General features: G+C 28.3%; 1 protein-coding gene across 1 annotated transcript in view; it reads left to right on the top strand.

Annotated features, from left to right (window-relative positions):
- Nucleotides 1-13,234, top strand: part of LOC142333098 (alkaline phosphatase-like) — a 63,633-nt gene extending 50,399 nt beyond the window's left edge. The window contains exons 4-9 of the mRNA XM_075379989.1: nt 922-1,082; nt 5,856-6,066; nt 7,065-7,198; nt 9,990-10,200; nt 11,732-11,950; nt 13,035-13,234. Coding sequence (XP_075236104.1) covers nt 922-1,082; nt 5,856-6,066; nt 7,065-7,198; nt 9,990-10,200; nt 11,732-11,950; nt 13,035-13,219 — 1,121 coding nt within the window. The 3' untranslated portion in view covers nt 13,220-13,234. The remainder of the gene's footprint in view (nt 1-921; nt 1,083-5,855; nt 6,067-7,064; nt 7,199-9,989; nt 10,201-11,731; nt 11,951-13,034) is intronic.
- The last annotated feature ends 826 nt before the right edge of the window (nt 13,235-14,060 follow it).

The following is a 14,060-nucleotide window of genomic DNA, read 5'->3' as shown; positions in this document are numbered from 1 at the left end:
AATATTTTTGGCCAGGGATAATTGAACAGTAAATACTAGTTTGGCTGCAGTTAAGAGTAAAAGCATTATAGATATGAATGAAATACTCTTGAGGTTATCATTGAAGGTTTAAGGAGAAAGGAGTATATCCTAAGTATGTTTGTTCGTCATGAGATTGACACACTCCTGAAAAAAATAAAAAATTGTGGAGTTAGAAGAGCTGCAACTGGAATTATCATATGATTTTCAAAAATGTTTAAAAGTATCATGGTAAAGTTATTCTTAGGATTAATATAGGAATAATGGTAATCCTTTCAATTACATTGCAGAAAGACTGCAAGCTAATTATTCGTTATCTGTTACCTATTATTATTATTAACTGTCACCTTGCTGTTTGCCAATGTCCTCTGCCTTATTTGGTATAATTAGTTTTTAACTCTTTCATTTATCAGAAAGGCACTTGTTTCAAACACACCATTTTCAAACTTGCCTCTTACTCTTTCATATGCCAAACAAATTGTATAATTTTTTAGAGCAAAATGAAATTTCTTTACGCATTTTATTTAATTAAGCATATATTTAAATATAAGCACTGTGATAATCTGATAATGTCAAAGATATATCTATGTTGATAAATTCAGTTTTCTGATTGAAGCAATCTTTCTTGTTTCTTCAGTGCTATGCAATTTGATATTAGACCAACTAAATGGCTACTTTTCTATTTTCTATTAATTATTAAAGGAATCTACAATATATTTTTTCTTCTTAAGTTATGTTTTTGAAACACTTACCATGATCATTTACAGTCAGAGTCAAGTTTCTCCCACAAGAAATAAAATTTAAATATAATTTATGCAAGTTTTTTTTTTGTTGTAATAATTACAAAAAAAAACTGGGTTTATTTTTTAATAAAACTGAATTTATGTCTTATTTTTACTTTAGGCATTGTCACGACTACAAGAGTAACTCATGCAACTCCAGCAGCTGCTTATGCTTACAGTCCAGAAAGAAATTGGGAATGTGAAGCAAATATTCCTAAAAATGAAGCATGTAAAGATATAGGTCGTCAACTTATTGAGGATGACCCTGGGAAAAATTTTAATGTAATTTGTATTATTTTTAAGTTTACATAGTATATTTTTTTAGGTAATCAACAATATAAGGAGAGTGAAAATCTAAGTAACTCCAATCACTCACAATCACCCTCTGCCTGCCTCATGCTTTTTCAATACTGGTTAAAAGTGGTGTGGTTTTCATGTTAGAGAAAACTATCTGAATCCAATATGTTGTGGAATTATAAGTGATCAGGAACATGTGTAACACATTACCACTATATTAATGTATTTTTATTTATAGATATGTAAATTATATATTCATGTATAATATTTGCTTCTATATTATATATTAATAATTTTTTTTTATCAGTCATTTGATTGATTTGCTGCACTTCTTCAATTCCTTTTTATTTTGACTATATGTCTGTCATAACTTCAGTACTTTTTTCATCATACTCTTTCACTTATCTGTTATATTTAGTAATCTGTGTCTTCCTTTACAGTTTTTACTCAATATATTAATCCAAAACCCTTAATGTATGATCCCTTAACCACATCTTTAGTCTAAAAAAAAATACTTTCATAAACATCCTGTTCTCCAGTAAATCTCAACCCACTTGTTTCACTTTGTCAATTTACCTAATTTCAACTTTTTTTAACTACACACTTCAATATCTTTCTTAATTTCTTTTGAGCTTTCTAATCAAGTTTCATTTTTGTAATGGCTTGTAAAACAAATAATTTTTTTTAAAAATCTTTCAAATTCCTAAGATTATATTTTGCACTGGTTAATTTTACTTTCCCATCTAGTGCTATAGCAGAGCTATAGCTGTAGGAGGGAAATTATTGTAATCAGTAAAATTTGGGCATATGTGGTTTTCACTGGATCTTGATGTTTTGACACCTAAGGAATCCAAAAAACAGATGGAAATTTTCCAGATGTTTAAATCACCGTATATCTCCAGAACTACTGGATTGACTTTGACCGAACTTGGTCAGATTACTTCTGTATATAGGGTAATAATGCCATTAAATTTTTTAATTTAAAGGTAAAGGGGCTAGTAAGAGGTAAAGGGAGGCTGTTGAGGAAGGTCATCCTTGGTATCTTGAGATTTCGCCTAATTAAGGTCTTATTTTTCTTCGACACATTTGTTAACAATTAAAATAATAATATATATTTTTTTTAATTTATGCAAAAACGCACTCCACCCCAAAAAATTCTCTAAACTAGTGGCTAAGTGGGTGTACTGCATCAATAGTACCCTTTGTCACCACAAAGAGTGCTAGTGTAGCACTGACGTATTTTTAATTAAGTTGTGGATGTATGTTTGTGTAAGCCATGCATCAGAAAAAAGCTGCGTTACAGGAAAGTCCTACATCTGTGTTCATTGGTAGCTCTGTATAAGCACTGTGGAACTGCAGCACTCCTTATTTCCACTTGTTATTATTGATTACATTTAATATAATGACTCCTTTTTTCTTTAATTTTTTCTTCATACTTGTACAATATATAATAAGCTTAAGCTTAACGTCAATAGCCATTTCCCAGTTTATGAAAAAGATACAAAACATCTTTGTATGGAATTGTGCGCTTCACAGTTCCAGTGCTGTGGCGTTTGGCTGTTGTGTGCATGCACACATAGGAAGCTGCACACAAGGCTGCGAGGGAGAGAGAGAGCACTGTCGCTTCCGCAGTGCCGACCCTGGCATGCTGGTGGAAGGTAGTTTGCTTTACTCCATGTATGCTGTGCTTAAAAACTGTGTACTATATTCTTGAATGTAATTAAGTGTAGAATTTGATTATTATCCTGCTTCCAGCTATTCTATTTGATTCTTTTTTTTCAAAACAAGAAGAATGGATTTAATTTTTAAATGAATAGATCAAGCTTGAACTCTGGCAATTTAGGTTGAAGTAAGTAAAAAATGTTGATTTTGTTCTTTTAGGATTTTATCAAGTCTCTGAATAAATTTTCATTTTATACATGTTTATTTCCTTTTACACAATTTTAAAACAAAGGCTAAAAATTTCCAAAAAATTTGAATTTTGGACTTTTTCTTAACTGCAGTAATAAGTTGAATTTATTTTCATTGGTTCCAGCGTTATAGACAAATACAATTTTAATTAATGAAGTATTTGGATCTTACAAGTAAAGGCTAGTAAGCCTTTAAAAAGCATATTGAGAACCCATACATATATATCTGCCCCTTTCCACTTTATTGTGGGTCTAGGAATTTACCATTACCTATTATTCCCTTTCCATTTACACTGTTCTTCCCACTGTTGTTTACTTACTACCTTATCCTAGGATATTACTCTTCTCTCTAAGTCCAACCTAATCTTATCTCTTCATCTTCTCCTCAGCCTACTTCTTGGCCTTTTCCCTGATTCCTTCAAATTTTCCATAATCTTTGGAATTCTGTTATCCTTCAACACGCTTACATGACCCAGCCATCTCAACTTATTCTGTTCTACCTTATTTCTCAAGCTGCCTGTATTCAAGTCTTCTTAGATTGTGATTTTTTTTATCTTACCCAACCTTGTCTTCATTTTATAAGAACTTCATTTCAAATGCTTGCAACCTATTCCACTCTTTCTCATTCATCGTCCAAATTTCTGATGAATACATCACCATCAGAATAAAAAACCCATTACATAACACTGATAGACAAAAAAAAATGTTTTAATGTTTCTCTGAATGTGATAACATTTCTTGAAATGTTTCCCCATACATTACAGATCTGTAAATACAATCTTTCTATCACCCTTAGTTTTAAATAAATTATGCTTCAAAAAAAATTAGGAAAAGTATAGTTAAAATCTGTAACATTTACAATTTTGCATGGCCATACCTGTGTTAGAATGATTTTGCTGATGCTTTTCTTTCATAAATAGCCTCAGGCACATCCGAATTAATGTCCAACAGTAATCAGTTAGCATGTTAGTATTCCATTTCCCTTTATAGCGGCTTTCCATCACTGAAATATCTTGGTGGAAATGTTCACCATGTTTGTCACTTACGTCTGTCTCCGAGGTTGTCCAGGAAGAAATCCAGATGTGAGTGGAGGAAATGTGTTTTCAAAGATATATTTCATCCTATAACTCTGTATGAAGTAAGAAGTTGTTTAACAACATTGTGGTGATTGTCAGATTTTTGTTTGCCAAGAAAGTTTTTGCAAACATCTTTAAATGAAGCCCGAGCTGCACTTTCTACATTATTTAACATCATCTTTGACCAACTCTCTTATTTGAGGATCAACAAATACTCCTTGTTTAATTTTTCCTTCACTTACATTCGGAAATTTCTGCCTGATAACAAAAATCCGGGACTTTCCTTCATTGCTTTTGCAAAATTTTTCATTAGCCCTAGTTTTATAGGGAGAGGAGGTAAAAATATTTTTTTTGGGTTCAACTAAGGGCTCATGAATAATATTTTTTCCATTTGGAGTTAAGTTGTCACATTTCTTCCACTCTTTGATAACATTATGTTTATTCCTAGCTCGGCTGTCCAATTTGCAAAGAAAACACATGTACTTAGTATAGCCTAACTGCATGCCTAACAATATAGCTATAACTTTCAAATCACCACATGTGTTCTAACAATGTTTTTTATAATTTATTTTTTCAAGAACATCTCTCATCACTTTGTATGTCTCTTTCAAATTAATATCATAAACGATTGATATCAAAGGATATTGGTTACCGTTGTGTAGAAAAACGACTTTTAAACTATACTTGGACAAATGATATACTTCTTTAATTAAAGGTGTAATGTTTTTTCTATTTGATTTTAAGGTAAACTCACCATATATATAACAAAAGGTATCCATATCATTTACACAATTTTCAAGCATTATGACACTGAGCTGTTAACAAACTTAAGACAGCAATAAGATTGAACAAAATTATCTCATTCCTTTCAGCTACATGTTTTGACCTGCACAGACATGATTAATCTTGTCCATGAAGGCTCATTCTTCAGTATTAGATATGGATTCATAATATGTGACTATGATATGATTTAACCTTTGTCTAGTATTGTTTATTTATAGCTTACAAATTATGTTTACAAAGTTAAACAATAACAAATGAGCTAACAAAATACAGTATAGGAGCTTAAAATGCTATCTATATGTTGAAAAATGAAAAAGTTCTTTAATTAAAATTTAGAAATTTTTCAAAAATGGTGGGTGATGGAAAAATTCTGAGATCATATTCGTTTTCAGAATCAAAAAACAGATTAAAATAATGTATCTGTGTTAGGAAATAAAAATTGTGTTTATCAGTGTAATCATTGTAGCTTTATGCAGTACCTATATATTGTGTCTGACACTCTGGTGAAATCTTCCTCCCTTCCCTAACCTCTTCATTATTTTCTGGTTAATCCTTCCATCTCTCATTAAATCCACTCCTAAAGATGTAAATTTGTTCACCATTTTCAACAGAATGTTATCCAGTGTTATACCTTCCTGTACATTGTGAAGCCATACTGTAGGTATTATCATAGTGAAAAGATGTATTTGAAAGATTAGATTGAGGAATGATTCCTGAAAACAAGCAGTATTCTCTTCAATTATTCTGAAGTTGCCTACCAACTGGTTATTGATACAGCAATACTCACAAAAACTATGAGCACAGCGAGCATTAACTAGGCTTAAAGAACCTTGATTTTGATTACACGACTGAATTGGAATAACAAGCTGCTCTTCTATTTTCCAATGATATACTCTTTCTTCTTGGGGAAAATATTCTGTTGGTAAAAGAGTAGGTTATTAGAAAATATAATTAATTAATAAATGGTTTTTGTGTAATTTTTATTATAGATTATCATGGGTGGTGGAAGACAAACGCTTGTAAGTAACTCCACTGCAGCTGATAAAGACCCAATTGATAGATGGGCATGCTATAGAGTAGATGGCAGAAATTTGATTGAGGATTGGAAGAAGGAAAAACAGAATAGAGGAGTTGGTTATGATGTTGTAATGAATACAGCAGAATTGGAAAGCCTAGATAAAAATAAGGAGTATGTATTAGGTAAATATATTCATTTTCTATCTTAAAATATATACATATCGGTATTCTTTTTGTGTAAATGTATTCACACTGGTCACCATTTATTTTGTAAATACAAATTATTATTAATATGTTTTAAATATTGTATGCTTTAAAGTATCGCTTTTAAATCTAACTTAATTCTTTATTATGCTTGCACATCCTTCTTACAAAGTTTTATTATTGTACACATATTTTAAACCATATAGTATATTTAAAAATCTTTATTATTTTTTCCCTTGCAGTCTTGTCCCACTTTATTTTATTTTTTTAATTAATTTTCTATGTATATGCTTATAAATTTTTTGTTGAAGCTATTTTGTTTATGAATATGATTTACGTGTTATATTTCTAAATTCATATGATTTCAGTTATTTTAATTGTACTATTATATTTGTATCTATGAATCATGATTTAATTGCTACAATGTTTCTGCTTTTTGTGACCTTGGGTAGGGCAAATCTCAATGTACTGTAGTCTTGAGACTTGTGTAGATTGGTTATTATTGTTTGGTTGATTAGTTAGATTGTGCTGCATTTATAAAAGTTAATCATTTGATTATTTTCCAATTCAAAGGAAAAGTTTGGTTTATTATCAAATTCAAAAATATTCAGTTTTCTGTATTATAAAATTGAATTTAAAAATTTATCATAGACCACATATATTTGTATGTTGTATGCTATATATTACTTTTTTCAAAGTTTCATGTATATTTCAGATTTGATGGATTTTGTTGAAGCTTTTATTTCATTAGAAGTATTCTCATTTGCTTATTCATCTAAGAAATAGATTTCATATATTATTTAATAGATATTTTGTATATCTTATTTATTAATTTATTGTATGACAGAAAAATAATTTAATTTGATTAACTTCATGAATAATTCACTACTTTGATCTTCATTCTTCTCTATTTTCAATTAACTTTAAAATATTAGAATAACTCTGTTGTTACTTACTTTTTAATTAATTTTGTGTAGGAATTTTTTCTAATAGTCATTTAAATATGGATTATATAAGAGATAAATCACCATCTGGAATGCCATCTTTGCAACAAATGACTGCTGCAGCATTGAAAGTACTAAATAATGGAGAAAATGGATTTGTGTTAATGGTATGTAGATAAAATTACTTTTTACAGATATTTTTTATGATTAAGTGAATTATTATTTGTATAAATAGATTAAATAATTATTTTTCCATAAAATGAGATTTCATGAATTACACATGATGAGTTAGTCACTTACTTTGAATCAGCGAGATGTATTTGATTAGTAATTAATCAGTTGCTCTAGTAATGAATTCTACAGTAGCCAGTAATAACTGTAATTAACTAACTGAAAACTCAAATGATTCAACTGATTCAAACTTGCAACAGTTTCTATTATCCTGAACAATATTACCATTATATTGTTAATAAAAACACCAATGACATACTTGGTTGTTGTTTCTGTGGTAACAGTAAATGTCTGATATTCCTTGGTACAATCAATCTTAACCTTTGCCATTTTCTGCTGCTACTTTTAAATAGTCCATTCTTTGTTCTCCTTTTGAATTCTTCTCATTTTTCTCTGATTTGCCTTTTACATTAATGATAAATAATAATAATACATTAATTACATTGATAAAATATCATTTGATTTATTTTTATCTTAAACAGATTAGTAAATAATTGCATTATAGTAATAAGAATTAAAAGTAAAAGTTAAAAATTTTTGTGTTTACAAAACACAATACATATTAAATACTTAAAACACATTAAATACTTATGTTTCGTAGTTTCATATTTTTGTATTCAAATTATACAATCCACATGTAATACTGTGACGATAACAAATGTAATAATAATTTGAAAGTTACAGTAACCAGCAAGTATGGAAATTCATAAAATTTCCAGTATTGGTATTATAGAGGAAATGCAGACGTAAGAGCATAAAACATCTATTTGTCTGCCAAACAGAGAATTAATTTTGCCATTAACACTAACTTTTGCCACTACCTTTGTTGATTTGATTATGTACTATTATTTCTATTTGCTCAGTTTGGTTGTGCGCGCGCGTATGTGTGTGTGGGTGTGTATTGAACATTTGTCCATATGTGTTAGTGTGAGCTAATTGTACTACCTGTACATTTGTTCAAAATATTAATAGTTTATTATTATTTTTATGATGTAATAGTTTCTCAAAATGTAATTTTTCCTAATATTTCCTTTTTTTTAATACATTTGTTGCTATATTTAGTCTGTAAGTAGAAATCTGTATTTTTTACATATTCTTTAAATACTATTGTATTCTAATATTATTAGACTTTGTTGTTTGGATAATATATTTATGTTACATATATTGCAGTTTATTTCATATCTGTCAAAGTTAATGTTGTTTTTGTTTATTTAAGAAATTAAGTTATTATTTGCTTTATAAGATGTTTGTGTAATTTATGTAATTTGTTAAATCAAAAGGTAATTAAACATTTCAACAAAAATCAGTTTTTTATAGTATTGTTATAATTTGAATGATATTGACAAGTAACCAATGGATTGGTTGTATAGTTGCTGAACCTCACTGAAATCTAAAAAATAATCTTCAATTTTGTAACCAGTAAAATGCTTTATGAATTATGCAGCCACAGATTTTCTGTACAGTAACATGTATTTTAATTTTTTAATTATTTATATTTTTTTTTACACTGAATATTCTTAAGATTTTTGTTTGTTAATTTTTAGTTAGTTCTATTATCATTTCCTACATTTAATTAAGCATTTATTTATTTAATTTTTTTTCTATGGATAAGTATTAAGGAGCATGAAAAAGTTGCTTCTTCCTGCAGTAATTTAAAAAAAAAAATATTTTTGTTAAGTTACTAATAGTATATTAATAAATTAACTTATGGTAATTTATTTACTACTGTTAAATTATTTATCAAATATTAAAAATTAAATTGATATGATTTTGATATAAGTACGAATCCTATGCAGTGTAAATTGTTTTTTAATGTTTTATCTTACTGTAGAAGTCAAATAATTGGGGCAGAGACTATCTATCTTAGTTTATGTAATTACAATATTTTTTTATTTGTTTACAGTGTTTAATGTTATTTTATTTTATTGCAATGGTCAATAGAATTCTTAAATAAATATGAAATTACTGCTTATTCTATAGAGAAGGTTGAAAAACTGATTGTCACTAATTTAAAGAAATAGTTTTAAACTTAAAGAAAAAAGGATTTTAGACAATGGGTTGAAGCAGTCAAAAGTTAGACAAATTTGTAAAACTCAAACTTTTTAAAATGAAGGATGAATGATTTTATAAAAATGTGTTTCAGGAGTTTGTCAAATGAATTATATTCCTTGTCATACTAATTTTTACAAGCTCATATGAATAAAACTTTTTTAATAGACATGAATAAAATATTTCATATCTCATAGAGTTCAAACCTTCTTGAAGATACAGAGACCCTCAATAACTCCCTTCATCATATTTTTCAAAAACTAAATAGATAATCCCCCTAAAAAACTACTAAACCCTAATTTTGATGTAAGGTAAACCATTTCTGGGATGTAAGTTGCAAGTAAATATCTACACCCTCTTGAATATGTGCATGTAAATTACAAAATGTTGTAACCATGATTTTAATATTTTTGGGATCTTATTTATTGGTCACTAACAATACTTACACCTTTTTTATGTATTATAACAGCCAAAGAAAGTGAAACCTGTATTAATATTACACACACACACACACACACACACACACACACACACACACACACACACACACACACACACACACACACACACACTCTGGTAAGCTCTAATAATTGTAAAGGTAAAGAAATAATATAAAAAAAATAAACAATACTGTCATTCTTCTTTAGTTCAGGAATGATAAAAAAATTTTTATTTTAGGTTGAAGGTGGGTTGATAGATTTTGCACATCATCGAGGACATGCTCGCAAAGCTTTAGATGAGACACTTGCATTTGACCTAGCAATCAACTGGACAATGAACTGGCTTAGTGAAAATAATATTTTAGAAAAGACACTAGTCATTGTGACAGCAGATCATGATCATGGTCTTATAATAAATGGAAATCCAGATCGTGCAAACAATATTTTGGGTATAATTTTTTTAATGTTTAACTTGTTATTTATATCTAATTAAGATTAAGCTTATTTCAAAAATATTGTTTAAAAGCATAGCAATGTAAAAATTTTGTCTGAATAAAGGAAATTAAGAAAGAATGACTCAACATAAAGTGAAAATTTTAAATGATTCAATATTTATAAACCTACTATTTACATTAAATACATTTACATTTAAATAAATTTAACTAAACTTAAAAATCTACCTAAATGAATCAATTATCTAATATTATGCACTCTTTCATGACTGCCTGTTCATATTAAATTTTGACTAAGAATTAATTTAATTAAAGATAGTACTTAAATTTTCATGTATTGGCTTTTTTCCTCTTCTTCTTCTTCTTCTTCTTGCATCTATATGTTTATCTTGTAATGTTTAGAGTTATAATTACAATTGAATGTTTTGTAGAACACAATATTTTATATTAGTGGAATCTACAAATAAATTATTTAATAATTATCAAAGTTTTGTGAAGTAGGTCGCTTCTTAATGTGTGTGTGTGTGTGTGTGTATATATATATATATATATATATATATGTATATATATATGGATGTATGTGTGTGCGCACATATGTGCATGAGCGCATACATATGTGAGTTTTTGTTGTTTTTAATTGACAGATAATTTTTATAAAGTGAATGTATTTTTTTATGCAGCAAAGACTAATTTTAGCCTTCGTTATGAATTTAATTTCAAAATTTTGAGTGCAGTGTATTAATTAGGTTTATTCTTTTGTCAAAATTATAGAATTGTTAGGTTATCTGTTTTTTATTTGAATGGTGAATTAGATTTCTTGTTTGTGTGTGATGAATTTTAGTTAGCTGTTTTTACACCCAACTGTGATAATATTTGCCGTAAGAAAATGTAATATGTGCGCTTTAAAGAAAATCCCAAGTGATAAATCTACAGGGAAGTATTGAAATAAACTCATACACTAGGAATTGACAATATCTTGTAAAACCCAGTTCAGACAATTAATTTGGGATTAAGTATTAATAAAAAAAAACAGTAAACACTTTTTGTAAGAATTCTGTTGACTCACTTTTTAGATTTATAATCCAGATCCTTCTGACGTATGATTTTCCTTTTTTTTTAATAGAGTGATAAATACATATTAAAAATGTTCTATCAGTACATTTTTATTCCTGCTCCTCTTCATCTAGAGGAAGTTCTAAGAAAGAGTAGCAGAAAATTAAAAAAAAAATTATTTTATTTCAGACAAATGTCTTCTAACTAAAATGTGTTAGAGTATAGCTGCAAAAAGATCTTAAAAAAGAAAAGCTACAATATTTTTATTCAGTAAATATTAATTGTTGCTTCAGTAAAGTGTATACAACTTATTACTGTTATAATAATGTATACTAATTGTAATGTGAACTGTTACAAAAATTTTTTTTTATAATAATTATTAAACACAATTGCATGACCTGTTTGTCTAATCATAAAAAAAAAATTATCTACATTAATGACATACTAACAGATTTACTTATGTGCTTTATTACAGGAGTAGCTCAGAAATCTCCAATGGATGGAGAACCATATACAACATTAACTTATGGAACAGGAGGACCAAACAACTACCAGTACACAGCAAAAGATGGGAAAGTAGTTAGAACCAACCCTGAAAGCACTGATACAACAGATTATGACTATTCAGTACAGGCTCCAGTTCTCACAGATGAAGTTAAACATGGTGGTAGTGATGTTGTTGTGTATGCTAAGGGTGGGTACTAGGGTATAATATTATTTGGATATCTCTACTTATTAATAAGTATGAATTCAGCAGTTCTATCAATTTAGTCATAAGCCTTTTTTAAAGTAGATAAATGTGATTATTAGATTGTTTTTAGTTTTGGTATGGAGTTACATTATTGAATTTAGATTGAATCTCTATCTGTTCACTGCAATATCTATCTGTTTTTTTTTTCAGCTCATTATGCTGTAAAAATATATTTATATATTTACATCACATTTTTTTTAACTTATGGCTTGGAAATGTAAACAAACTTAACAGAAATAAATGAAATGTGATAACCAGGGCTACTTTAATTAAGTCAATAATTGATCCAAAAGGAGTAGACATAAATGAAATAATATTTATGTTGAATAGGGATCAAATTAAAACTAACATAAAACCTGTTAACTTTACTGTGAGTAATTTTAAATAAGAAACTTAAACTGAATTGTGAACAGTTTTCTGCAAAAGGGGGTTTATTTCAAAATTATATCTCAGTCAATTTTTATTTTACTGTGACAAGACAAAAATGAAATTAAAATAGTATTTATAAGTTTTAAAACAGTTTTCTTGACGTTTTGTAATTAAATAATTATTGGAGATAATTTAAAAAAAAAAGATCTCCCCTTCTCCACCCTTAAACTATTAATGATGTCAATTGCGCTATGGACTCGCTGATTCTTGAAAGGATTTATAAAAAAGAACATCTTTTCCAATTTTTACTGATCCATTACTTTTTATTTTTTTGTTTTTAATGGATTAGGATATTCTGCTTTTATAAATGTACAGTAAAAGTTTTTATAAATTAAAATATTTTAATAACAATGAAATTCGGTATTTGAAATTTATAATCTCTATGGAAGAGTGGTAGCATCTCTATCTTTCATGCCGAAGATTCTGGATTTGAATCCTGGCAGACTTGACATCTTTTACCAATTATAAAAATTGGGTTTAAATGTATGTAATAACCTTAAAATAAATAAATTTAATGTATGTATATTTATAAAAATAATGTAGTATATACATTTTTTGTGTATTTCTTTTTTGTATATTTTATGAAATTTTGTTTTAGGACCCATGGCCCATCTGTTTCACAGTGTTCATGAACAGAACTATGTGGCATACGTAATGGCATATGCAGCTAAAATTGGACCATACAAGTCTGGATCATCTTCTGTACACATATCAACACTTTTTGTGGAAATTTTTATTACCTTATCACTAATTAATCATCAAAAACTATGGTTGTTATTATAATAAATTTATTTATTAAATTAATTAATTTCATATTTACTATTTTTACTTCCTTGTACGAAGTAGAGGAAGTATTCCAATCTTGAAACATTTTGGTTTTCAGATTTCAATGTAAATATCCACTTTCACTAGTTTCAGCTGATGTCTGTGGTACATACGTATCTCGCATAACTCAAAAACAATTAGTCATAGAATGTTGAAATTTCGGATTTAGGATTGTTGTAACATCTAGTTGTGCAAATCCACTTTTGATTGCAATCGACTGAACTGACAATGCAATCAACAAGGGGAAGGCACATCGGTTTATCCAACTTAATATGAAAAAAATATGAAAAAAGTGAAAGTTATTAGTGAAATAACATTTTATGAAATCAATATTTTTTTTTGTCTTCAGTCATTTGACTGGTTTGATGCAGCTCTCCATGATTCCCTATCTAGTGCTAGTAGTTTCATTTCAGTATACCCTCTACATCCTACATCCCTAACAATTTGTTTTACATATTCCAAACGTGGCCTGCCTACACAATTTTTCCCTTCTACCTGTCCTTCCAATATTAAAGCGACTATTCCAGGATGCCTTAGTATGTGGCCTATAAGTCTGTCTCTTCTTTTAACTATATTTTTCCAAATGCTTCTTTCTTCATCTATTTGCCGCAATACCTCTTCATTTGTTACTTTATCCACCCATCTGATTTTTAACATTCTCCTATAGCACCACATTTCAAAAGCTTCTAATCTTTTCTTCTCAGATACTCTGATTGTCCAAGTTTCACTTCCATATAAAGCGACACTCCAAACATACACTTTCAAAAATCTTTTCCTGACATTTAAGTTAATTTTTGAT

The sequence above is a fragment of the Lycorma delicatula genome, chromosome 1, assembly GCF_047948215.1.
Source record: "Lycorma delicatula isolate Av1 chromosome 1, ASM4794821v1, whole genome shotgun sequence".
NCBI classification, from domain to species: Eukaryota; Metazoa; Arthropoda; class Insecta; order Hemiptera; family Fulgoridae; genus Lycorma; species Lycorma delicatula.
This window is presented reverse-complemented; position numbering and strand designations above follow the sequence as displayed.